This window comes from Oncorhynchus kisutch, linkage group LG17, assembly GCF_002021735.2.
Source record: "Oncorhynchus kisutch isolate 150728-3 linkage group LG17, Okis_V2, whole genome shotgun sequence".
In the NCBI taxonomy this organism is placed as follows: Eukaryota; Metazoa; Chordata; class Actinopteri; order Salmoniformes; family Salmonidae; genus Oncorhynchus; species Oncorhynchus kisutch.
The window spans coordinates 78509597-78536282 of record NC_034190.2 but is presented as its reverse complement, the minus strand read 5'-3'; the positions used below and the strand labels follow the sequence as shown (position 1 = coordinate 78536282).

General features: G+C 41.7%; 1 protein-coding gene across 5 annotated transcripts; it reads right to left on the bottom strand.

The window, feature by feature from the left end:
- Window positions 1-2016: 2016 nt before the first annotated feature.
- Window positions 2017-24539, bottom strand: LOC109876017 (tumor necrosis factor receptor superfamily member 14-like). Of its 5 annotated transcripts, XM_031794698.1 has the most exons (14): window positions 24321-24539; window positions 21128-21312; window positions 9182-9300; window positions 8526-8625; window positions 8304-8429; window positions 8017-8172; window positions 7785-7872; window positions 7429-7651; window positions 7210-7299; window positions 7008-7050; window positions 4679-4862; window positions 3831-3911; window positions 3646-3709; window positions 2017-2775 (listed from the first exon to the last, which is right to left on the bottom strand). In XM_031794698.1, exons 3-9 carry the CDS (start codon window positions 9209-9211, stop codon window positions 7255-7257), a joined length of 768 nt encoding a protein of 255 aa, XP_031650558.1. In that variant the 5' UTR covers window positions 9212-9300; window positions 21128-21312; window positions 24321-24539; the 3' UTR covers window positions 2017-2775; window positions 3646-3709; window positions 3831-3911; window positions 4679-4862; window positions 7008-7050; window positions 7210-7254. The 5 variants fall into 5 exon arrangements, with proteins under 5 accessions (XP_031650558.1, XP_031650559.1, XP_031650561.1 ...); XM_031794699.1 differs by lacking the exons at window positions 21128-21312; window positions 24321-24539 and having other exon boundaries at window positions 4679-6233; window positions 9182-10234; XM_031794701.1 differs by lacking the exons at window positions 21128-21312; window positions 24321-24539 and having other exon boundaries at window positions 4679-5961; window positions 9182-10234.
- Between the last annotated feature and the right edge of the window lie 2147 nt (window positions 24540-26686).

Sequence of the window (26686 nt, the reverse complement as noted above, 5' to 3'; positions counted from 1 at the left end):
GATTCACAGATGATGCAATCTCTATTTCCCTCCACATTGCCCTTTCACACCTGGACAAAAGGAACACCTATGTGAGAATGCTATTCATTGACTACAGCTCAGCTTTCAACACCATAGTGCCCTCAAAGCTCATCAATAAGCTAAGGTCCCTGGGACTAAACAGCTCCCTCTGCAACTGGATCCTGGACTTCCTGACGTGCCGTCGATGGGGTTGTGAGGGTAGGATCCCCCACGCTGATCCCCAACACAGGGACCCTTCAGGGGTACGTGCTCAGCCCACTTCCGTACTCCCTGTTCACTCATGACTGCATGGCCAGGCACGACTACAACAACAACATTTAATTTGCTGATGACACAACAGTGTTGTGCCTGATCACCGACAACGACGAGACAGCCTATAGGGAGGAGGTCAGAGACCTGGCCGTGTGGTGCCAGGATAACAACATAACCCTCAACATGATCAAGACAAAGGAGATGATTGTGGACTACAGGAAAAAGAGGACAGAGCATGCCCCAATTCTCATCAACAGGGCTGTAGTGGAGCAGGTTGAAAGCTTCAAGTTCCTTGGTGTCCACATCACCAACAAACTATAATGGTCCAAGCACACCAAGACAGTCATGAAGAGGGCACGACAAAACCTATTCCCCCTCAGGAGACTGAACAGATTTGGCATGGGTCCTCAGATCCTCAAAAGGTTCTACAGCTGCACCATCGAGAGCATCCTGGCTGCATTACTGCCTGGTAAAGCAATTGCTCGCCCTCCAACCGCAAGGCACTACAGAGGGTAACGCGAACGGCCCAGTAAATCACTGGGGCCAAGCTTCGTGCCACCCAGGACCTCTATACCAGGCAGTTTCAGAGGAGGGCCCTAAAAATAGTCAAAGACTCCAGCCACCCTAGTCATAGACTGTTCTCACTGCTACAGCATGGCAAGCGGTACCGGAGGGCCAAGTCTAGGTCCAAGAGGCTTCTCAACAGTTTTTACCCCCAAGCCATAAGACTCCTGAACAAGTTATCAAATGGCTACCCGAACTATTTACATTGTCCCCCCTCCCCCACAACCCCTCTTTTACACTGCGGCTACTCTCTGTTCATCATATATGAATAGCCACTTTAACCGTACCTACATGTACATACTACCTCAATGAACCCGACTAACCGGTGCCCCCGCACATTGGCTACCAGGACTATCTGCATTGTGTCCCGCCACCCACCACCCGCCAATCCATCCTTTACACTACTGCTACTCTCTGTTTATCATATATGCATAGTCACTTTAACCATACCTACATGTACATACTACCTCAATTAGCCCGACTAACCGGTTCCTGTATATAGCCTCGCTACTGTTATTTTTCACTGTCTTTTTACAGTTGTATTTCTTTATTTACTTATCTTTTGTTCACCTAATAACAATTTTTTTACATAAAAAAATCGCACTGTTGGTTAAGGCCTGTAAGTAAGCATTTCACTGTAAGGTCTGTATTCAGCGCACGTGACAAAGAAACTTAGATTTGGTTTGATTCTGGTAGAACCCCCCAAAAATATGAAGGGAAGCCTGTTTGGATTTGTCCTTCGGTGGATAGCTAGCTAGTTTAAATCAGCCCTTTCCTAAATTAGTCATGGATGGAGATAAGGATTTAGACTTGTGGTTTTACCTAATTCTCTGTAATGGCCAATGATTATAACTGTTATTCTGATCCAACCATTAATTCATACATTCTTTCTCTGGCCTGAGAGGATGGAAGATGTAGCAGGCTATACCCACCTAGCAAAATGCCTCTGGCCTGAGAGGATGGAAGATGTAGCAGGCCATACCCACCTAGCAAAATGCCTCTGGCCTGAGAGGATGGAAGATGTAGCAGGCTATACGCACCTAGCAAAATGTAGTTGAAAAGACGACTATGCCCGACGTCCAATCTCCGTTTGGTTTTGGTTGAAAGTTTCAACGACTTGAAAACAACTTAATTTCAACGTACTTGCAGCCTATACACATGAACTCAGTATAAAAAAAATTGGTCTATGGACATTTTATTAACATCCCACATCACTCCAGTATTTACACACAGTATTTCTGTACAACATTAGTGCTAATTGTCTTTATTCCACTAATGAAGAAGACTGACTCAAATCATCATCTGCTCATATTTCAAACATCCATCGTGAAAAAGGATACATGTATTATTCCATACCTTAACATTAAGTAAATTTTTTCCATTACATTTGAACAATTCCATTTTGATATTTCATATAACATGTAGTAATCGTCATTATTTATGCAACCAACTGAAGTAAAACAAGTGTCGAATATTGCATCATATTCTTACTCTTTTAATCAATGGCATCAACATATTGCTATACTAATCAACCCAATGACCGACCAATCAACATTCTTGCAAAACTAATGAACAGAAATGTGCAAAAGGAACATATATTTTGGTCCATCTTAGATTCAAAAACAGTATAAATTTAGCATATCTTCCTCTGTGTCAAAATGATGGATGTTTAGTATCACCTTTGAACCAATCCAGTGCATTTTTGTTAAAAACATTTATTTTTTATCATTAATAAGTCAAAGGATTCAACTAATGAAAACTGAAACAAATAAAATGGATCAAACAGATCAATCCCACGTTTCAAGCCTGTTGAAGGTGTTTGGTGTTGGTGTGGTAAACACCATCCTCTGGCTCTACCAGGGGAATGCTTCAGGTGGTCTCCCACAGCTCTACGTATGCCATGTTCTGTGGCCTTGCTGTTCCATTTCTTGACTGCCCCTGCAACACAGAAACAAACATATGTAGTCATGTTATGTATATACAACACTCAATGTAATAGATATGTAGCATCTTACATATCTATTACTTTGAAGGCACTTAAAGGTGACTCCTGTCATCTGATCACTCCAAGCTGTATTAAGTCTGGATTCACAAAAGTCACATTGTGCTCGCATTAGGTTCAGATCTGCCAGGATGGGCATTGTGTTCAGAATTTGACATAGTCTGGATGCAATCAGGCCACCAAATATGTATAAGATACGTACATTTTATTTATTTATTTTACCTTTATTTTACTAGGCAAGTCAGTTAAGAACAAATTCTTATTTTCAATGACGGCCTAGGAACAATGGGTTAACTGCCTGTTCAGGGGCAGAACGACAGATTTGTACCTTGTCAGCTCGGGGGTTTGAACTTGCAACCTTCCAGTTACTAGTCCAACGCTCTAACCACTAGGCTACCCTGCCGCCCCGGCAGTAAAGAGAGGGGGTGAATAGGGAAAGTAGGGGTGAGTAGGGAAAAGTACACGCAACACAAATTACTTTCAGAATAACAAAGAACAAATGTGGGTTCCTGAGAGGAAATCAACTGTCAAAAGGGGAGAGAAACTACATGAATCAGTGGAAAATTTTTCACTAATGTAAATGAACATTTAACACTTTTTTGGTTACTACATGATTCCATATGTGTTATTTCATAGTTTTGATATCTTCACGATTATTCTACAATGTAGAAAATAGTACAAATAAAGAAAAACCCTTGAATGAGTAGGTGTGTCCAAACTTTTGACTGGTACTGTAGATGATGGAACATACTTGCTTTTGCTTACGTGATACAAATATTTACCATCCAAACCATGTGCCCTCTCACCTCTCTGGCTGTTGAAGTGTCTCACTGTGCTCCACCCTCGCTGGGTCCTCAGAGGAGAGGAAGGCTGGGAAGGGATGAAAGGATAAATGGATCAATCATTCAACAAGTCAGTAAAATAAAGGGAGTGTTGATTAGCTTAAATATCCATCTCCCACCCATGGAGAGACCTATATTCTGTATCTTACCCTCCAGACAGTCTCGGGAGTAACGAGGCGGCTTGCCTCATTCCTGGTCAGCTGACATGGCAGGGGGTGAGCGAATCATCACTGGTTCATACACACACAGGACAAGGACAATAAGCCTAGTTAATACAACACTACTATAGAGAAATAGCAATGGCGTCTTCTTGTAGGCATTAACTCCACCATGGTTCGTTGGACGAAGCCTATGGGGAAATGAACAGCGTTTTGGTGGGGTTTTGGATGAGTGTAGAAAGTAAGGTCTGTGGTAAACACAGGCTTAGGAGTTTTGTTCTATGACATAATCATCAGCTAACGTCACTTTTTGTGAATTTCTAAGTATTTTTGTCACCATAAGAAGCACATAAATGCTTCATAATTCATCAAATTATCCCATAGAACAAAACGTATAAAATTTCCTAAGCCTGTTTTAACCTCAGACCTTATTTTACACGTTTATCCTAAAACCCTATTTCTTCCCCATAAGAATGTCTGAACAAACCAGAGGTAACTTAGTTCAGTTTTTTAGGACTACAATCTGGTGAGCTCTATAACATGCCCTCTTACCTGCCCGTGGGAAGGTTAATTAAGGTGAGGATTTTAAATAAATATAAAACTTCAGTCTCACAGAGAACGCTATGTTCATATTTGTAGTGATAACAAGAGGTGCCAGCTCTGAGTCTGGGTTTGATAATGAGTCTGGGTTTGATAATTCTATCTCTTACCTATCCATCTCTGAGCCTGGGTTTGATTATGATAATGCTATCTCTTACCTATCCATCTCTGAGCCTGGGTTTGATTATGATAATGCTATCTCTGAGTCTGGGTTTGATTATGATAATGCTATCTCTTACCTATCCATCTCTGAGTCTGGGTTTGCTCCTGATTTCTGGGCCACTGAAGCAGACTGGGATGTTACTGCCTGAGAGATTTGTCTGCCCTTTGACCTCTTTAGGAGGATCCATTGTCATCAAGCGGCTTTGTTTCTTCATCAGACAGTGGAGTCACAAGTGAGAGCAGCTCCTTGGTCTGCCATTCCTGAGGGAGAGAAACACAAGACTGATAACAAGGCAGCCACAGCCTACTGTAGGGGTGCATCTCAATAGTCTACAGTGGCTTCCTCTATCTCCTTTCTTTCATTGTCATTGATCTGAACAGGAGAAAGCATCATGGTATTTGTTTTCCCCTGTCCAGTTCTGTTAGATCAGGAGGGCAGTAAGGCATGGTGAGACAGGTGGAGCAGGTTCTGCATGTGTTATATGACTAGGAAAGTCCCTGCAGTATTTTTGCAGTTTTTTTTATGAAACAGGCAGAGAATTGAAAGTAGCCAAGGTTTGCAGGTTTAGATTTACATTCTGTTTACCATCTGTCTGAGTAGTCTGACAAATTCATCATGATAATACTGCTAAACTGAAAATAGTTGTATTGGTGTTAGATTAATTTAAATAAATCCATTTGTCCATTAATTGTAGAGATAGAAAAAAGAAAGAAAGGGGTTTAATGAGGAAGGAAACCAACATGTACAATTGTATACAGGGAATGTTAGGGACGTTTTTAAAAGTCCATTGCTCTTTTATTTGTTCAGTTCGATTTGTTCAGTTCGATGAGTTCGCATCTAGTTGTAGGTTACAACTATTTGGTTTGTGGGGGATGTTAAAAGACTATTAATTGTAAATTTTATGTCTAAGGTAATTCAGTAAAAAGGTGCTTTTGGGTGAATGTCTTTCCCTCAGAACTGTGGGAGAAGTGTATTTACTTGCTGGTAGTAGAACCGGATTCACAAGGGACATAAAGAAGTGATACTATCGAGGCTACATTTTCTAGGGCAAACTCAGCAGAACGTTTTTGAATTCATGCATATTGTGCAGTTGAAAGTCATGCTGACAACCACCTTAATGATTAGTACTACTTGTATTCTAATGTTGTATCATGCAGGCGCCACGTGTGGGTTCAGTGTATCGTACAGGCGCCACGTGTGGGTTCAGTGTATCGTGCAGGCAACACTTGTGGGTTCAGTGTATCATGCAGGTGCCATGTGTGGGTTCAGTGTATCGTGCAGGCACCACGTCTGGGTTCAGTGGCCTTTTAGTGTTGTCCTTGTCCTTTCCCCAGAGTTCCCAGTTTACCACAAGTTCACCTGTTTAACAGACACAATCACTGAGATGTCTTATGGTTAAAAGCAGGGCTTGAATTGAGCGGGGTATGTGAGGATATAAGACTAACTATTGTTATAGAAAAAAGTAAAAACAACAGTCCATATTATATAAAGCGCTCTAGTCTTTAACAATGATGAATTACGCGATTATTTCTGCATAGTCCACTAGACGATCGAAGGTCTTGCTCACACTCAACATGGGTTCTTGGTAGTCCTAAGTCTCCGCAATTTAGAATAGTAGTGGTCGGCTATGCCTATAGAAAAATACCAAAAAGATAGAATCGGTACAGAAGCGATATTCATAGACCAAAGAGTTGAACATATTTTTATCCAGGATAATCGCATTAAATCAGGCTATTAATTTCAGTGCATCTGAGTTCTTATGCGTAACCTATAGCCTAAACGGAACCGAAAACACCCCTGCCTATTTTGATCAGAGATCATGACAAAGCCTGCACATTTCAGCTATATTTCTCATTGATTTAGCCCACTAGCGCCTACAGATTTGATACACATGAAGCCCTACAGGTTCTCTGAAACAATAGACTGACTAGGATCCTTTGACTCCTCCCCGCGCCATATGTGTTCCCAATTACGCTAAATGTTGTCCTATTAATAAGCTTTGAATGTTTTCCTATTCATTTGCATTGGTTAACCAGTGTCAGAGGAAGGCCCTAAAAATGGTCAAGGACTCCAGCCACCCCAGTTATAGACTGTTCTCTCTGCTACCACATAGCAAGCTGTACCCGAGCGCCAAGTCAACCAGGTTGTCACCGAAATATTTATAATATAATAGTAGCCTTACCTTTAAAAGAAAATTAATTGCTGCCAATACTGTTTTCTATGTTTGATTTCACTTAATACTTTGGGATACTAGTGCACAAAAAACACTGACAAATACAGTGTTTTACTCCAATCTGGAAACCCTCATAAAATCCTACTTAGCAACAGTAATATGCCAGAAACCAACTTCAAGAAACAATTGAATGTAGATCACATTAACCACAGTGTACAGAATCTGGACGTACCTCAGGTAGCATTTGTAATGATGAGTGCGGTCAGAGCTTGAATCTGTGGGAGAATAAACCAGTAATGAACAAGGACCGTGTGAAAGTGAAGCTATAGTTTCATAGTACTTTGATCATATCTTAGTTGTCATCATTGCATTGATAACATGAAGTAATAGAGCATACACCTTTAGTCATACGGCTGAAGTTCTTGACAACTCACCATTTACAAAACTAACACCTGCAAGATGCTGTACTTTCTTCTGTTTCATTGTACTACATTGCTTGGTGTTTCCTCTAAATCTGATGATGCCTAATAGAAGGAAACATATTACTCAATAAAACGTTTCTAGTTCAGCCCAGAGGAAGTAGAGCAATAATATCATCTGCTCAGCTAACCTTAGTACAGTGACTGTTCAACATGTAGATTATATCAACATACCTCTACAGCATTTACTGTCACTGGAGAAGAAGACACTGTTGTTGGACTTCTTTTCTTCCTTAGAATTACAATTCTTATTATTATAATAATAGGAGCTATTAGGACTGATGCCACAACAACACCAATGATGATTCCAGGTTCTATTCTTGAGGATTGTGGTCCACATTCAGAATTGGACAAATGAGTTCCTGGTCTTAGTTCTTGAAGACCTAAGGATTCACACCTGTAACACATTATATAACAGTCTGCGACAGCAATTTGATCATTCAACTTTCCATGATATTGTATATTTTTACTGTAGTATATTGTATTATTTATCCTACACTTTTGATTTATGTGAACATATGTGAACTTACTGTGTGTGTGGCTGGCAGGATGTTAATGATCCATCTGAGTAAGTATCACCAGTGCAGTCAGCACAAACAGTATCTGTAGACGTTGTTCCTGCAGAAAAATATGATTGCATTTAGTTTTTCCCTACTAATTATATTCCATTAACTGTTAATGATTATTCACACTAAAGTTACCAACTTGACTAAATGGAATTATGACAACACGATGAGTATTATGATGAGACAGAAGACCAACCTGTGTGACTGATGTATTGACCAGGTTTACAGCTGCTGTGTCTCTGGGCTGCTCTACAACCATCCTTAGTTGGGTCTAGACAGTAGAACCCCTCCAGTGTCCCACAGACAGTGTCTGATGAAGGTGTACATGGCTGCTTTACCTTCAAACCCAAACCTAGAGAGAAAACATGGCATCTATTATCTGATGCAGATTACAACTGACATATCCTCATAGCATAACAGCATAGAGTAACATATCAGTGTTTGTGTCTGGGTTTCAGTACAGACACACAGCACCACTCTTACCTGAATCACAGTTGGTACACACTTTGCATTTTATGAGACCATTGGGCTCATCAAGGAATGTAGCATCAACACAGGGCACACAGCTGGTACTGGTGAATTCAGTACAATGCCTATGTACATGATTTCCTGGTGAAGAGAGAATCACAATGTCATGTTTTTCTGTTAGTGTTGATGATGTATTAAGGTCTGGTGATTCATATGATGTAAAGAGACGGTCCTTACCTGGTGAACACATGGGACAACATTCATCCCCTATTCTGTACTCAGCTCTACCACATGCAATACAGCATCCAATGCATTCAAGCACAAATATAATAGTTATCTGGAAGTAGGGAAAATATCAGAAAACAAATCACAAAAATGTAAACTGATGGTGTGTATTCATAAAACGTACAGAAATGTTCACATTTCAAAAACAATGATAGTAATTACGTGGGACCATTTTAAAGAGTATTTTGTGAGTGAGTGTGGTGGCACCCCCTGGTGTGTTTTTATTTAGTCTTTAAAGGTGTGACACCAAACCCAAGATAATCTAGGTCAGTAATTCCCTAACTTGGTTTTGGGGACCCAAATGGGTGAAAGTTTTGGTTGTCGCCCTAGCACTACACAGCTGACTCAAATAATCACAGCTTGAGTTGATTATTTGAATCAGCTGTGTAGTGCTAGGGCAAAAAACTAAATGTTAGGGTTCCCAGGACTGAGTTTGGGAAACGCTGACCTAGTGAAAATGTACATCTCTCCACCACATTTTTTTCTATCATTAAAATGGACAGAACGATTAGGCTAATAATAACTCTGATTTATATTTCATAGGGGAAATATTTACAGTGATAATTGTTTTTTAAACATGCCAAATAAATCAGAAAAGTTTCACTCACAGTCCAGATCAAGGTTTCAAACGGTGCCATTGTTCCTCAATCCTCTCCAACTCACTGGAGCACCCACACACTGGATTTGTGATGTTATTAGGAGTTTTGAAGTATCGAGATGAACTGACCTGTTGAATTCATGTGTTTTAGTATATGTAAATATAATTATTTCAATTAGTAAATGATGATATCTTACTGAATTGAATCACTGAAGAAAAAATGAATAAGCTAGTTATCAACTTTGAGTAGTATGAAACAGAAATAGGCATGTAGTTATTAGAGAATGTTGCCGTCTTTGACACTTGATACAGATACGACTCGGAAGGTATTATTGTTGCAGGTTAGGAGAGCTTTTCCGCCAACGCCTTTCCTAACCTTAACCTAACTCTCCTAACCTGCAGCATATAACATCTGTAGTACACTATAGTACAGAGATTCCCAACCTTTACTGTCCCAGTGAGTGAAGAAACATGGTCTTCCTCCTTTTTTTAACCAGCTCATGTTTAAAACAAATACATGTTAAAACACCACTGGAGTCTGGAGATACAACTCATCACTATAACTGGGCCTCTGAGTCTGTTTTATCCCTGTTGTGCTGTCTGTCTCTGCATCTCTGCTGTCACTGTCCCTCTGTCTGTGATTCACCTTGTTCTGATCTGTTACAGTCTGTCAGCCTGTCTGTGATTCTCCTCAGTTGTCTGTCTGTCTGTGATTCTCCTTGTTCTGATCTGTCACTCTGTCTGTAACTTTGTTGTCAGTCTGTCAGCCTGTCTCTTCTTGTTCTCCTCTGCTGTCACTCTGCCCTCCCTACCCTTTTGTCAGCAGGTGTCACAGCAGTTCTTCTCTGTCACCCTGTCAATGACATCATCTGTATCCAGGACCATAAGGATTTCCTTTTCAGTTGCCATCAGAATAAATGCTTCCAAGAGATTGTAGGATAGGGTGCTCCCGAGTCGATGTTTTATGAATTGGAGAGTTGAGAAAAGAGGTCAACCGATTATGATTTTTCAATGCTGATACCGATTATTGGAGGACCAAAAAAGCCGATACCGATTAACCGGACGATTTAATAAAAAATAAAAAACTGTATTTGTAATCATGACAATTACAACAATAATGAATTAACACATATTTTAACTTAATATAATACATCAATAAAATCAATTTAGCCTCAAGTAGATAATGAATGTTCAATTTGGTTTAAAAAAATGCAAAAACAGTGTTGGAGAAGAACGTAAAAGTGCAATATGTGCCATGTAAGAAAGCTAACGTTTCAGTTCCTTGCTCAGAACATGAGAACATATGAAAGCTGGTGGTTCCTTTTAACATGAGTCTTCAATATTCCCAGGTAAGAAGTTTTAGGTTGTAGTTATTATAGGACTATTTCCCTCTATACCATTTGTATTTCATTAACCTTTGACTATTGGATGTTCTTATAGGCACTTTAATATTGCCAGTGTAACATTATAGCTTCTGTCCCTCTACTCGGTCCTCCCTGGGCTCGAACCAGCAACACAACGACCACAGCCACCACATCGAAGCAGCGTTACCCATGCAGAGCAAGGGAAACAACCACCCCAAGGCTCAGAGGGAGTGAAGTTTGAAACGCTATTAGCGCGCGCTAACTAGCCAGCCATTTCACTTCGGTCACACCAGCCTCATCTGGGAGTTGATAGGTTTGAAGTCATAAACAACGCAATGCTTGACAAATGTTTACGCGCCTGCTTCTGCCTACCACCGCTCAGTCAGATACTTAGATACTTGTATGCTCAGTCAGATTATATGCAACACAGCACACGCTAGATAATATCTAGTAATATCATCAACCATGTGTAGTTAACTAGTGATTATGATTGTTTTTTATAAGATAAGTTTAATGCTAGCTAGCAACTTACCTTGGCTTACTGCATTTGCATAATAGGCAGTCAGTCTTGTGGAGTGCAACAAGAGAGAGGCAGGTCGTTATTGCGTTGGAGTAGTTAACTGTAAGGTTGCAAGATTGAATCCCCCGAGCTGACAAGGTGAAACTCTGTCCTTCTGCCCCTGAACGAGGCAGTTAACCCAACGTTCCTAGGCCGTCATTGAAAATAAGAATGTGTTCTTAACTGACTTGCCTAGTTAAATAAAGATTAAATAAAGGTGTAAAAAAAATTATGTATATATATCGGCAAATCTGCGCCCAAAAATACCGATCTCCGATTGTTATGAAAACTTGAAATCGACCTTAATTAATCGGCCATTCCAATTAATCGGTCAACCTCTAGTTGAGAAGCTCCTCTCACAGGCTTCCTGGGTGACACAAACGGTGAATAAGAACTTGTACCCCAGGCCTATAACATGGTAAGCATCTGTCAACAAGATGTACCATCGTAGAAGTTGATAACAACATACAGCACAGTTCTTACATGTTGAACAACTTGTATTCATCATCTCCACTTATTCTTCATCAGGTCCATCTGCAGGTATCTCTCACAGTCCTGGTTGTGTACTTCTCCACTGCTGATGTTTTCAGTCTCTCCCATTGACTGGCAAGACTAGTCAACTCACACTGCAAAGTGCTGACAGCTGCTTGACTGTCAAACTCAAGCAAGACTTTGCTTAGTTTTGCAAGTGATGTCTGGGGCAATCCATTATATTATATCTCAGAGAACCTGCTGCGGTCCAGATGAGTAAAGTCTGTGTACAACGTGCCTGGTGTCAGCAAGCGCTGACAGATGCTCTCAGTGACTGTATCCATGATGACAGAGTGCACCTTAGTCTTGTAGACCCTCTCTGCATCCCTATCATGGTATCATGGCATGGTCTTCCTTTTCTTTGTTCTCTTCTGAGGCATCTCAGCTTGCACTTCCAGTTCGTTGTCTTCATCCTGTTCTTGCAGCTTGTCAGTGGACCACTGCATGAAGCTGTTTGCAGCCCTCTCCACATCAAGTCCCTCACATTCCTTTGCAGAGCCTCTTGTGTTCCCAATACCATCCCTCTGTCAGGATGTCCACGCCACTGGTTTGAAGTTATTCTCAAATATAGACAGAACTGTTTGGGCAGTGAAGATTGTGTTGTATCTTGAGCAGAGACTCTGTTAATGCTCTGGCCTTGACACGTACAGTTGGCCTTTGACCTGCCATCTCTTCAATAGCCATCAAGGTGAGAATTACATCCACAAACAGAGCATTTTGTAGGTCGCCAAAGAATACAAAGACCTTCTTCAGAGCAGCATCCTTGGCCCAACAGCGTGTTTCTCCTATAGGAGAGAGACGTCTGTGGCGAGTGTCCAGGCTCCTTTTTCCACACATTGATTCTTTGGTAGGACTCTGGAATTAACACTGCCAGGTTATTTAGTAGAGAGAACAGACATAACTACTCCTATTGTGTCTATCATCACAAGAGTCAGGACGTGTGTGTAACACCTCATGTACTTGGTTGGGAGAGTGTGAGGATAGCAAGGCAGAGAAACCATTGTACTGGTCTTGTATGTTTGCAGCTCCATCAGTAGCATTACCAATACATTTACATATGCCAGTTGAAGTGTTTCAATGAATTTGAGATGACAGCAGGTGCAGGCACTTAACTGAAAAATGTAAATATTTCCTCAATATAAGGTAACATTTCTTCCTTGTATGATCTAAATTGATATTGTTTTATGATCATACCCTCTATCTTTTCATATTTGTAGAAATGGCAGTGTTTGTCAATTTCTCCCTTTAAAATGATTTATAAAACAGAAAATGGACAGTTGAACGGATAACAAATCAACAGAGGTAAGAATATGTTGAAGGTTAGAGCTGCATTGGGTGCAGATGACTATACCTCTCACTTGTGTGTGTGTGTGAGTCTGCAGGTATACTGACCAGGAGGTACACAAAGGTATTGTACAATTGGTATGTTATGCAGATCACATCTACAGTTAATTTTGGTTTCTCTAAAACCTTATAGGACTCAGTCACAGCAGCCTCCCTTACCTCTTCAATGAAAATCCCAGAGGCCTCTACATTATGGACAAGGTATTTTTTATAAAAAAAACATAATCAAAAGTAAATTCACATTTACCACATTTACCACAAAAACCAAGGTATGAATACTGCCATTCGCACGTTTCTTTTAAACATCTGTATAATTGCAATTTTTGCGATTCACACACTTCACTCTCCCTACAACTCTGATGAATACAACAGGAAACCTGTTAGATCACCATGCATTGCAAAATCATTCTGGCTATTGATACGGAGAACATCAACACTAACATCAACACGACAGAGGATATATTCATTGGACTTGGGGCTCGGATCGGAATTTTTTTCATCTTTGGATTTTTAAATTGTGCTTTGCCACTAAAATCATAAACACTGACAACTGAAATATTGTGTTCTTGTTGTTATTGTTCTGTGTATTATTATTAATAATTGGGGATGGAAGAGTTAAAGATTGTACCCCAAAACGTTATTCGAGGATTGATTAAAAGGGGTTCTTTGAAGAATTTATAGAAGTTCTCCACAGTTTCAATTTGAAGAACCCCTAAAGGATCCTCCAGCAATCTTTTATTATTAGAGTGTACAGTACAGCCAGGCCAATTCAGGGCTTCTGACGTAAGATATATTATTTTGTCCGTTTTTGTTGTTGTTGCAAACAAGCAAAATTGTAATTATTTTTCATAAAAAATTAGAAGGCCAAAGCTTTTCATTTTTCAAGAACAGGGAAAATTCGACTGAGTTTAGCACCACACTTTCAAATTAAAAAGCAGTTGAGTCACCAGAGGTGAAAACAAAAGGAAGAGATCAGCCTTGTCGTAAAATTACAGATACAGTCATTAATCACAATTAAAGTATGTCATTATTTTTTCAGTTACTGCACCGTACATGTTAAGTAGGCTATTTCTACATATACACACATCATCTGAATCTTACCCCGTCTTGGTTCGCAGTTGGACTATTTTACTTTCACTCTGACTTTCCAAATAACGTTGAGAAAAGTGGGAGGCAACCTACTGATAATCCACTATACAGTTTAAGTGGATAATTCACCTCAGAAATACAAATCAATTTGGTGAAAGCCTATGTTCTATCAGTTGGTAAAATACATTCTCCTCATGATTTAACTTGTAAATGGTCTGCCTGTGAAAATCTGGACATCGTGTATGAACGCATCATAACTAGGCAATATAATTATTGTCACTGGAGATAAAGGATTTCACACTATCACATTTCATAACGCTTTCAAAACAATGACCTACACTCCAGATCGACAAATCAGCCAATAGATAGTATGGCCACACATCCATCCGTTTATATTGTCATGACAAATATAGACTTCGCTTAGATGTCCTCAATCTAAACATTGTACTAAATTAATAACCTCCGTTTCTTCTTCAAGTACCATGTCGCAATGTGTCGTGTCTGTAGGATAACAGAACACACTGCAAACTAATATTGGATTTAAATACCCATTAGGGTAATCAAAAGGGATGTTTATTCTGAGTGGATATTAGCCCCATTGTGAATCAACTATCAATGTATTGTAATGACCCTATGTTTGATTTCTTGTTTTTAAAGAACATTTAACCTGCAGTTTAATTTGATGAAATTGTTTCTGTAATCCCCACTGTTTTCATGTACTTGTAACTGTAATAAAATAAAACACGAAATACAAACAATAATGCTGCAATGTCGCAGTAAGGCATACACGTTAAGGACTGATCTTAGAATGATGAAATGCATGTTAATTCTCATTCACTCTGATTGGCCCCCTCAAACACCATTGTTTAGATTTACATAATTTAAGAAGATATATGTGGTAGTCTAACACCCATATAAATAGAATGAATATAATGGGCTTGGAACCTCTAACCCTGGCAATTCATTCTATTCTATGTAACAACCACTCTATGACATCAGCAGCCATAGAAATAGAACCTGTGTCATCTCTATGATGGCATCTCTATGATGGCATCTCTATGATGGCATCTCTATGATGGCATCTCTATGATGGCAGTCTCATAGAAAAACTGTATTCTTTGAGATGGAATGTTAAAACCTTCTATGTAATAACCATAGAGATATATGATCTTGGTAAAATGCAAACATAAGCCCAGGTCATCTAATCTAAATTATTATTAGGATAGGCGACTTCTATCTGTAACGGCGTTCTTCGTTTGTAGAAAGAGAGGACCGAAATGCAGCGTGGTGGTTACTCATGTTCTTTAATGAAGAAAAAGGCGATACATGAAATAACTATAATAAATGCAAAAACAACAAACGGAGAACGCCGTTACAGAATCACCCACCACACACGGACCGAGCGGCGTGGTAACAGGCAGCGACAGCAGGAGCAGCGAAAGGAGGACGTTATGGACAGCAGAGGATTAGAGTATACGACGTGGGAAGAAATAGACAGGTGGGCGGCCGACCCAGAGAGAGTGCCTGAGCCCGCCTGGGATTCGTTAGAGCAGTGCGAAGAGGGCTATAGGCGTATGGAGTTAGAGAAACAGACACGGCGGCGCAGAGCGAAACCCGAAAAGCAGCCCCAAAAATGTATTGGGGGGGGGGGGGGGGGGGGGCTCAGGGAGAGAATGGCAGAGTCAGGAGTCAGACCTGAGCCAACTCTCCCTGTTAATCGTGAGGGGCAGCGATATAAGGACTTCTGGTCTTGGGAGATGATATTAGACGGAAGAGGACCCTGGGCTCAGCCTGGTGAATATCGCCGCCCCAAGGAGGAAGCAGAGGCAGCAGGAGATAGGAGCCGACGATACGAGGGAACACGGTTGGCAAGGAAGCCCGAAAAGCAACCCCAAAAAATTATTGGGGGGGGGCTTACAGGGAGTATGGCTATGCCAGGTAGGAGACCTGCGCAAACTCCCTGTGCTTTCCGGTGGGCTAGAGAGACCGGGCAGACACCGTGTTATGCTATGGAGCACACGGTGTTTCCAGTGCGGGTGCAGAGCCCGGTGCGGTTTTTACCAGCCCTTCGTATTTGCCGGGCTAGAGTGGGCATCGAGCCAGGTATGCTTGGGCAGGCTCGGTGCTCAAGAGCTCCAGTGCGCCTGCACGGTCCGGTCTATCCAGAGCCACCTCCACACACCAGTCCTCCGGTAGCAGCTCCCCGCACCAGGCTTCCTGTGCGTGTCCTCGCTCCAGTATCACCAGTGCCAGCACCACGCATCAGGCCTATCAAATCAAATCAAATTTTATTTGTCACATACACATGGTTAGCAGATGTTAATGCGAGTGTAGCGAAATGCTTGTGCTTCTAGTTCCGACAATGCAGTAATAACCAACAAGTAATCTAACTAACAATTCCAAAAAAACTACTGTCTTATACACAGTGTAAGGGGATAAAGAATATGTACATAAGGATATATGAATGAGTGATGGTACAGAGCAGCATAGGCAAGATACAGTAGATGATATCGAGTACAGTATATACATATGAGATGAGTATGTAAACCAAGTGGCGTAGTTAAAGTGGCTAGTGATACATGTATTACATAAGGATGCAGTCGATGATATAGAGTACAGTATCTACGTATGCATATGAGATGAATAATGTAGGGTAAGTAACATTATATAAGGTAGCATTGTTTAAAGTGGCTAGTGATATATTTACATAATTTCCCATCAATTCCCATGATTAAAGTGGCTGGAGTAGAGTCAGTGGCATTGACAGTGTGTTGGCAGTAGCCACTCAATGTTAGTGGTGGCTGTTTAACAGTCTGATGGCCTTGAGATAGAAGCTGTTTTTCAGTCTCTCGGTCCCAGCTTTGATGCACCTGTACTGACCTCGCCTTCTGGATGACAGCGGGGTGAACAGGCAGTGGCTCGGGTGGTTGATGTCCTTGATGATCTTTATGGCCTTCCTGTAGCATCGGGTGGTGTAGGTGTCCTGGAGGGCAGGTAGTTTGCCCCCGGTGATGCGTTGTGCAGACCTCACTACCCTCTGGAGAGCCTTCCGGTTGAGGGCGGTGCAGTTGCCATACCAGGCGGTGATACAGGCCGCCAGGATGCTCTCGATTGTGCATCTGTAGAAGTTTGTGAGTGCTTTTGGTGACAAGCCGAATTTCTTCAGCCTCCTGAGGTTGAAGAGGCGCTGCTGCGCCTTCCTCACGATGCTGTCTGTGTGAGTGGACCAATTCAGTTTGTCTGTGATGTGTATGCCGAGGAACTTAAAACTTGCTACCCTCTCCACTACTGTTCCATCGATGTGGATGGGGGGGGGGGGGGGTGTTCCCTCTGCTGTTTCCTGAAGTCCACAATCATCTCCTTAGTTTTGTTGACGTTGAGTGTGAGGTTATTTTCCTGACACCACACTCCGAGGGCCCTCGCCTCTCCTGTGCGCCTCGCCTCTCCTGTGCGCCTCGCCTCGCCTCTCCTGTGCTGTCGGAGTCTCCTGTCTGTTCAGCGCAGCCAGCGCTTTTTTCCTCTCCTGCGCTGCTGGAGTCTCCTGTCTGTTCAGCGCTATCAGAGCCTTCCTTCCCTCCTGCCTGTTCGGAGCTGCCAGTCTGCAGGGAGCTGTCAGTATGCATGAAGCAGCCAGAGCTGTCAGTCTGCAAAGAGCTGTCAGTCTGCAAAGAGCTGTCAGTCTGCAAGGAGCTGCCAGTCTGCAGGGTGCTGTCAGCCTGCATGGAGCAGTCAGAGCTGTCAGTCTGCATGAAGCAGCCGGAGATGTCAGTCTGCAGGGAGCTGTCAGTCTGCAAGGAGCTGCCAGTCTGCAAAGAGCTGCCAGTCTGCAGGAAGCTGTCAGTATGCATGAAGCAGTCAGAGCTGTCAGTCTGCATGAAGCAGCCGGAGATGTCAGTCTGCAGGGAGCTGTCAGTCTGCAAGGAGCTGCCAGTCTGCAAGGAGCTGTCAGTCTGCAAGGAGCTGTCAGTCTGCAAGGAGCTGCCAGTCTGCAGGGTGCTGTCAGCCTGCATGGAGCAGTCAGAGCTGTCAGTCTGCATGAAGCAGCCGGAGTTGCCAGTCTGCAGGGAGCTGTCAGTCTGCAAGGAGCTGTCAGCCTGCATGGAGCAGTCAGAGATGTCAGTCTGCAAGGAGCTGCCAGTCTGCAGGGAGCTGTCAGTCTGCAAGGAGCTGTCAGTCTGCAAGGAGCTGTCAGTCTGCAAGGAGCTGCCAGTCTGCAGGGTGCTGTCAGCCTGCATGAAGCAGCCAGAGCTGCCAGTCTGCAAAGAGCTGCCAGTCTGCAAGGAGCTGTCAGCCTGCATGGAGCAGTCAGAGCTGTCAGTCTGCATAGAGCAGCTAGATCCGCCAGTCAACCAGAATCGTCCAGATCTGCTAGTCAACCAGAATCGTCCAGATCTGCTAGTCAACCAGAATCTTCCAGATCTGCTAGTCAACCAGAATCTTCCAGATCTGCTAGTCAACCAGAATCTTCCAGATCTGCTAGTCAACCAGAATCTTCCAGATCTGCTAGTCAACCTGAATCTTCCAGATCCGCCAGCCAGCCAGGATCTACCGGAGCCTACTACCTACCTGAGCTTCCTCTCAGTACTGGGCTTCCTCTCAGTACTGGGCTTCCCCTCAGTTCCGGGCTGCCCCTCAGTTCCGGGCTGCCCCTCAGTTCCGGGCTGCCCCTCAGTTCCGGGCTGCCCCTCAGTTCCGGGCTGCCCCTCAGTTCCGGGCTGCCCCTCAGTTCCGGGCTGCCCCTCAGTCCCGAGCTGCCCCTCAGTCCCGAGCTGCCCCTCAGTCCCGAGCTGCCCCTCAGTCCCGAGCTGTCCCTCAGTCCCGAGATGCCCCTCAGTCACGAGCTGCTCCTCAGTTCTGTGGGGTTCTGGGTGAGGACTATTAGGCCATGGTCGGCGGCGAGGGTGGATTATCCCAGGACGCGAAGGGGAGGAACTATGACATTTATGGAGTGGGGTCCACGTCCCGAGCCGGAGCCGCCACCATGGACAGACGCCCACCAGGACCCTCCCTGTGGTTTCGAGGTGCGTCCGGGAGTCCGCACCTTGGGGGGGGGGGGGGGGTTCTGTCACGCCTTGGTCTTAGTATTTTGTGTTTTCTTTAATTATTTGTTCAGGCCAGGGTGTGACATGGGTTATTGTGTTGTCGTATTGGTTTTTTTTGTAGGCATTGGGATTGTGGTTGATTAGGGGTGTGTCTAGCATAGGCTTGGCTGCCTGAGGCAGTTCTCAATCAGAGTCAGGTGATTCTCGTGGTCTCTGATTGGGAACCGTATTTAGGTAGCCTGAGTTTCACTTTGTATTTCGTGGGTGATTGTTCCTGTCTCTGTGTAGTTTCACCAGATAGGCTGTAATTAGGTTTCACGTTCCGTTTGTTGTTTTTTGTATTTATAAGTTATTTCATGTGTCACTTTTTTTCATTAAAGTCATGAGTAACCACTACGCTGCATTTCGGTCCGACTCTCTTTCAACAAACGAAGAACGCCGTTACACTGTCACTCCATTCTACAATAATATGCTACACAAACTTTCTTAACATCCACAAAATACAGTCAGTAAACATTTCCTGTTGGTGGTTTATAACCGATGTGAAACGGCTAGCTAGTTAGCGGTGGTGCTCGCTAATAGCGTTTCAATCGGTGACGTCACTTGCTCTGAGGCCTTGAAGTAGTTGTTCTCTCCGCAGGTTTTGTGGCGCGATGGTCACCTAACGATGCTTCGTGAGGTGGCTGTTGTTGATGTGTGCAGAGGGTCCCTGGTTCGAGGCGAGGAGAGGGACGGAAGCTATACTGTTACATAATGTTATGTAAGTCTGGTCCTGGGAAGGACTTTCTGGACCCCTCCACACTCCCAGGAAAACCAGGTACCCAGCATCATATTGGAGGTCAGTATTGACTGTAGTTGTAGTATTATAACCCCTCTTTTTAAAGGAGCAGAACATGCTGATGTTAGGTGAGGAAATCACTCACCTGGCAGTTTGAAGAGGTGAAGAAAACCAAGAGATCTCTGTTCTTCAGGAAGAGCTGACAGAACTGACCATTTCTCATAATGAGAATGGGAAGTAGGAACTTCTCTGTACTGTATATTTCAGAGATATGTGAGAGTATTGTAGCTCATGTACTGAACAACAACTTGTGACCTTTGTCCATTTGACAAGATTTAATGGGTATACAGACATATACTGACTACAAAAGCAGTGCTACAACTTTAACAGTGCCATCTATCCCTCTATCCCTGACACTAACTACAGTATAGCAGTGACAAACCTTGAGCTTTCAGTTTACAAGACTGTTCAAACTAAAACTGATACCAGAACCAACAGAGATCTAGAATGAGACTGTTCAAACTAAAACTGATACCAGAACCAACCGAGATCTAGAATTAAACTGTTCAAACTAAAACTGATACCAGAACCAACCGAGATCTAGAATTAGACTGTTCAAACTAAAACTGATACCAGAACCAACCGAGATCTAGAATTAGACTGTTCAAACTAAAACTGATACCATAACCAACAGAGATCTAGAATTAGACTGTTCAAACTAAAACTGATACCAGAACCAACCGAGATCTAGAATGACTAGGTGCCACTGAACTGGATGATTACCACCAACCCCGGACTGTCTTGTCTCATTACGCACACCTGGTTCCCATTCCCCCTGATTGGTATGTGTATATATGTGCCCTCTGTCTTTGTTGATAATTGTTCCATGTCCATTGGTCTTGTGAGTACCTGTGCTCTGTTGTATTGGCATGCGTGTCACCGTGTTAGTGTGCACTTGTCATTACGGGTCTTGGTCCCGTGTATTTATTAGAGGTTTGCACCTCACTCTTTGTTTGGGTTACAGCCCTGTGTTTTATATATATATTTACACACACGTTTGTTTTGGGCTTCATCCTCGTCATGTTCATGACGTACGCTATTTTGGGTAATAAATAAAAAATTAAAAAATAAAAATGGATTTTCGTATTCCTGTGCCTGTCTATCATTATACAATGCGACACACATCTAGAATTAAATATAAAAACCTGTCAAAATAAAGCGCTGAAGTAACCATCTTCATCTCACATACTTTTCTGTGTTTCTTTGTGTTAACTGTGGAGTTGATCGTGTGTCTATCAGAGGAGGTCAGGAATCAGATGGAGGTGGAGAAGAAGGTGCAGGAGAAGAGCCAGCATACAGCCAGGATAGAAGAGAAGATCCACAGGCTGAGATGCCAGCTCTGGGAGGGGTCCTGAACATGGAGGGTTCCCAGCCCTGTTGGACAGAGAAGCAACTCACTCAGAGATCAAACACCAAGCCATACAGCATGAGGTTAACCCTTAGTTAACTTGGTCAGAGAAAGGAATTCATCATTTGTTAACATTTGAAATTGATATACAGGCTGCATGTAATGTTATCTTCTGAAATTTGACCTAAAACTAATCTTGCATGGTGGCCACGTCTGAGTCTTGGAACATGACCACAAACACAGCTCTTCAGTTATACAGAGAATTATGTGGACAGTGAGACAACAGTTTACAGTGAGACAACAGTTTATCACTTACTGAACAGATGAGGGAAGTGGAGAGAACCAACAAACCACTGATGAGGGAGTTATAGGCTAGCATGAATCATGTGATCTCCTCTTGTGTGTTCACATGGAGATACAGTATCAAACGCAGCTTTAGAACCTAAACTGTGGGAGGATGAGCCTCAAATCCCAAATCAACCCTTAGCTCTCACCCCCTGAGATCTGAAAGGTTTGAAAAGGTGTGAGCAATCCTGTCCATTAAAGGTGAAACTTGTGTTGTATGTAATCGCAATCAATACTGTATTTGTACTCTGCAGGTACAGTGAGTTCCTTGTGTAGAACTCTGTCCATAAAGGAAGGAGAGCTGTTCACTGCTAAAGGCCAGCAGGATGAGTTGAGACAGAGGCTGAAGAACCAGTTTGACCAGCTACAGGCCATGTCCAGGAAGTTATGAACATGCTTTGAGTGTGTAGATTAGGTTATATCTATAACTGTCAATCAAACCTGGGTCAAATATGTATTTCAAATTATTAAAATATTTATGGGGGAAATATTGCAGGCTTAAGGATTTATACAAGCATAAATCTTACTCTGTTAATCTTAGCTTTGCGCTATGCCCTGAGAAAGCAGGAAACAACTGGTTTCATTAGACTTGTCTGACCCTGTTCAAGTGGGTCTGTACGGGATACGGTTCCTGTTTTCTCATGGTATGTGATGAAGTATGAGATGCTTAGCAACACTGCAAAATGTGTAACCATATATGGACATATGGCTCTTTGCCAGCTGGCAAAGATAGACGCTAAGGAAAGCTATAAAAGACCATTTAAAATGTGTTTGGGGGCTCTTCGCTGTGTACCATTTTGGGTCTATGCTAACCAGCTACATTTTTGCTAATCTTATTAATAAAGAACTTTGCTGTTTGAGAGAACCTGCAACCTCTTGCTTTTCCCTTTAATGTTTAGAATTTCCACGACATACTTCAGGTGCTCATGATTTAGCTTAACCAGCAGGCAGAGTTAGCACCTTTGGGACACTTCAGATCTTTCCATGGTGCCTAGATCAAGCACACCTAAAGTCCTTTCAAATACACTGTGAATGTGACTTTTCTAAGAATTGCCTTTAAATTCAGTTCTCTTGTTTACGGGAAGGTGTGAGGAACTCGTGATAATGCTGGAAGAGGAGAATGGAACTTGTGATATGATAACTTTGTTTATAAGCTACACTTCCTCTTAAGGATCAGACTATTTTTTCCAATTTTCGCCTAAAATGACAGACCCAAATCTAACTGCCATAAGCTCAGGCCCTCAAGCAAGGATATGCATTTTCTTGGTACCATTTGAAATGAAACACTTTGAAGTTTGTGGAAATGTGAATCAGTGTAGATGAAGGGATGGTAGACATGTTAAAGAAAGGTTTTTAAGCCTTGAGACAATTTAGAAATGGATTGTGTATGTGTGCCATTCAGCAGGTGAATGGGCAAGACAAAAGATGTAAGTGCCTTTGACCAGGATGTGGTAGTAGGTGCCAGGTCCACCGGTTTGTATCAAGAACTGCAACACTGCTGAGTTTTTTCACACTCAACAGTTATTGTCCAGTGTGTATCAAGAATGGTCCAACACCCAAAGGACACCCAGCAAACTTGACACAATTTTGGGAAGCCTTGGAGTCAAGATTGGCCAGCATCCCTGTGGAACGCTTTCGACACCTTGTAGAGTCCATGCCCCGACAAATTGAGGCTGTTCTGAGGGCAAAAGGGGGTGCAACTCAATATTTAGAATGTGTTACTAATGTTTCTTATACTGAGTGTATGAGCATCATCTAGTAAAAACATATGGATGTAAAGGAAGGAAGATTCACCCACAGCGATTATGGTTTAGGTTTCTCACTGGAACAATCTCCGACAACTAATTACAAGTTGCTTCTAGGCAGAGTTGCAAAGAAAAGGCCATGGAATGCTGTGCAAAGCTGTCATCAAGGAAAAGGGTGGCTACTTTGAAGAATCTCAAATATAAAATTTACTTAGATTTGTTAAACACTTTTTTGGTTAGTACATGATTCCATATGTGTTATTTCATAGTTTTGATGTCTTCACTATTATTCTGCAATGTAGAAAATAGTAAAAAATTAAGAAAAACCCTGGAATGAATAAGTGTGGCCAAACCTTTGACTGGTACTGTATGTTGACACCTGTTTTGTTTTGTTTTCCTCTCCTCTCCTCCAGGCCATTCTAAACCGTTGTCTTTCACATGCTACCTGCCTTGGTATTTCACACTGATTTCACTTGAGGTCACCTCTAGAGTGCAGTCATGTATCGCCATTAGTGCACATTGTATGAAATTAAAATGCTTTTTTTCAGAAGGAAATTGGGTTAATTCTAAATACTGCACAATTTAAACACTTGCCCCCCAATCATACTTTCCCCAAATCACGTGTAAATATAAAATAGTGCCTTCCTGTATTATAATTAAGCTAAAAGGTTTTATTATATTCTAATGAGCCATTTACTTTATGTTCATATTCTTAGATGTTATTTATTTCTTCTTATTGTTGTTGCATTGTCGAGAAGGAACCTGCAAATAAGCATTTAAATGGACGGTGTTTTCCATATCCATATCCACATCCTACATACGACTAATACAACTTAATAACCTCCACAACTTAAAAGAACCCAATAGAATGAATGTAAATCAAAAACCTCATGACATCATAATGTTAAAATGAATGAATGAGTGAATGTTGAGAGGAGACCAACCTGTGTGGCTGATGTATTGACCAGGTTTACAGCTGCTGTGTCTCTGGGCTGCTCTACAACCATCCTTAGTTGGGTCTAGACAGTAGAACCCCTCCAGTGTCCCACAGACAGTGTCTGATGAATATGTACATGGCTGCTATGGAGAAATGGAGAAAACATGGCATCTATTATCTGATGAATATACAACTGACATATCCTCATAGCATACCAGCATAGACTAACGTATAAGTGTTTGTGTCTGAGTTTCAGTGCAGACACACAGGACAACCCTTACACTGGACCAGCCCCTAGATCACAGTTGGTACACACTTTGTATTTTACCATTGGGCTCATCAAGAAATGTAGAATCAACACAGGGCACACAGCTGACAAATTCTCTAAAACAATGTTGGAAGCATTCCTGCAGTCAGCATGCCAATTGTCCTCAACTTGAGACATCTGTGGTATTGTGTTATGTGACAAAACTGGAAATTTGAGAGAATCCTTTTATTGTCCATATTACGAGGTGCACCTGTATAATGATTATGCTGTTTAATCAGCTTCTAGATATGCCACACCTGTCAGGTGGATGGATTATCTTGGCAAAGGAGAAATGTTCACTAACAGGGATGTAAACAAATTTGTGCACAATTTGAGAGAAATACGCTTTTTGTGCGTATAGAAAATGTCTGGGATCTTTTATTTTAACTCATGAAACATGGGACCAACATGTACATGTTGCATCTATATTTTTGTTCAGTGTATTTTCAAATACTTTCATATAAACAGACTACTATTAAAACGTTTTTAAATACAGTACTTATTTCCAAATACAGTATTTCAAATACCGAACAGACCTGATTCAATTGCATGGGAGTATTTAAATATTTGTACAAATACTATGTATTTCACAAATTAATTCCACTATTTTCGAAGTTTATTTCCAAATACAGACCAATATTAAATTACTTGTGTTTAAAAAAAAACAATACCCAAAAGCTTGCATCCAAATAGTATTTGAAAGTAACTGAAATACCCCCAAATAGTATTTGAAAGTAACTGAAATACCCCAAAATGTATTTGAAATTAACTGAAATACCCCAAAATGTATTTGAAATGAACTGAAATACCCCAAAATGTATTTGAAAATAACTGAAATACCCCAACTAGTATTTGAACCCATGTATGGTGCAGATTACCACTGTTTGTTAACGTCAATGTATATTTATTTTTCATAGGCCCTTAAATACTGACACAGGTATGTTTGGAAATCTATCTATTACTAAGTAATGTCTTTTGGCTGTGAAATGTGAATTTAATGGGCCAGTTTTCCAGACATAGATTAAGCCTATCCTTGGACTAAAAAGCACTTAAAATGGTGAATCTCCATTGAACAGGACTGGGCTTAATCGCTGTCTGGGAAACTGGCCCAATGTGTTTTACTAATTACTGATTCCATTTGATAGACATCCCCAGATCAGGGAATATAGACACTGTCTGTTGGAAAAAAATATGTTAACGGAATAGTTTTTATGAGTTAAAAGAATTTTCAACATATTTATAATGTACATTGTATATTACTTCATCAAGTCATCAATGCTAAGACAAATGATATCATCCAAGAATATAGGACAAGCAATACTACTACAAAACATAGTCCAGAATGTAAATACATTACTGATTAATTACAAATGACTTCTCGCCCCAGATTCAAGCCCCCATCACAGTCAGGGACACCACATTCTGGTAGCACATGGGGATTTATGAAACTGTTCCCACTTGCGAGACCGAATAGCCAGCTTTTTGGTTCTGTATCCACTCAACTAAGAATGGTTGAAGAGCAGCACAGAGACACAGCAGCTAATTTCAACTGGTCAATACATCAGCTGCAGAGGTTGGTCTCCTCTCAACATTCACTCATTCATTCATTTTAACATTATGATGTCATGAGGTTTTTGATTTACATTTATTCTATTGGGTTCTTTTACATTGTGAATGTTATTAAGTTAAGTTTCATTAGTCGGATGTATGTAACAATATAGCTTCCGTCCCCTCGCCCGACCCGGGCTCGAAACAGGGACCCTCTGCACACATTAACAACAGTCACCCACGAAGCATCGTTATCCATAGCTCCTTGCAGGGCAAGGGGAACCACTACTTCAAGGTCTCAGAGTGAGTGTCGTCACCGATTGAAACGCTATTAGCGCGCACCACCGCTAACTAGCTAGCCATTTCACATCAGTTACATGTACAGGATATGGTAAACACCGTCCATTTAAATGCTTAATTGCAGGTTCCTTGTCAACAATGCAACAACAATAAGAAATGAGAAAATATAAGAATATGAACATAAAGTAAATGGCTCAGTAGAATAGAATAAACCTTTT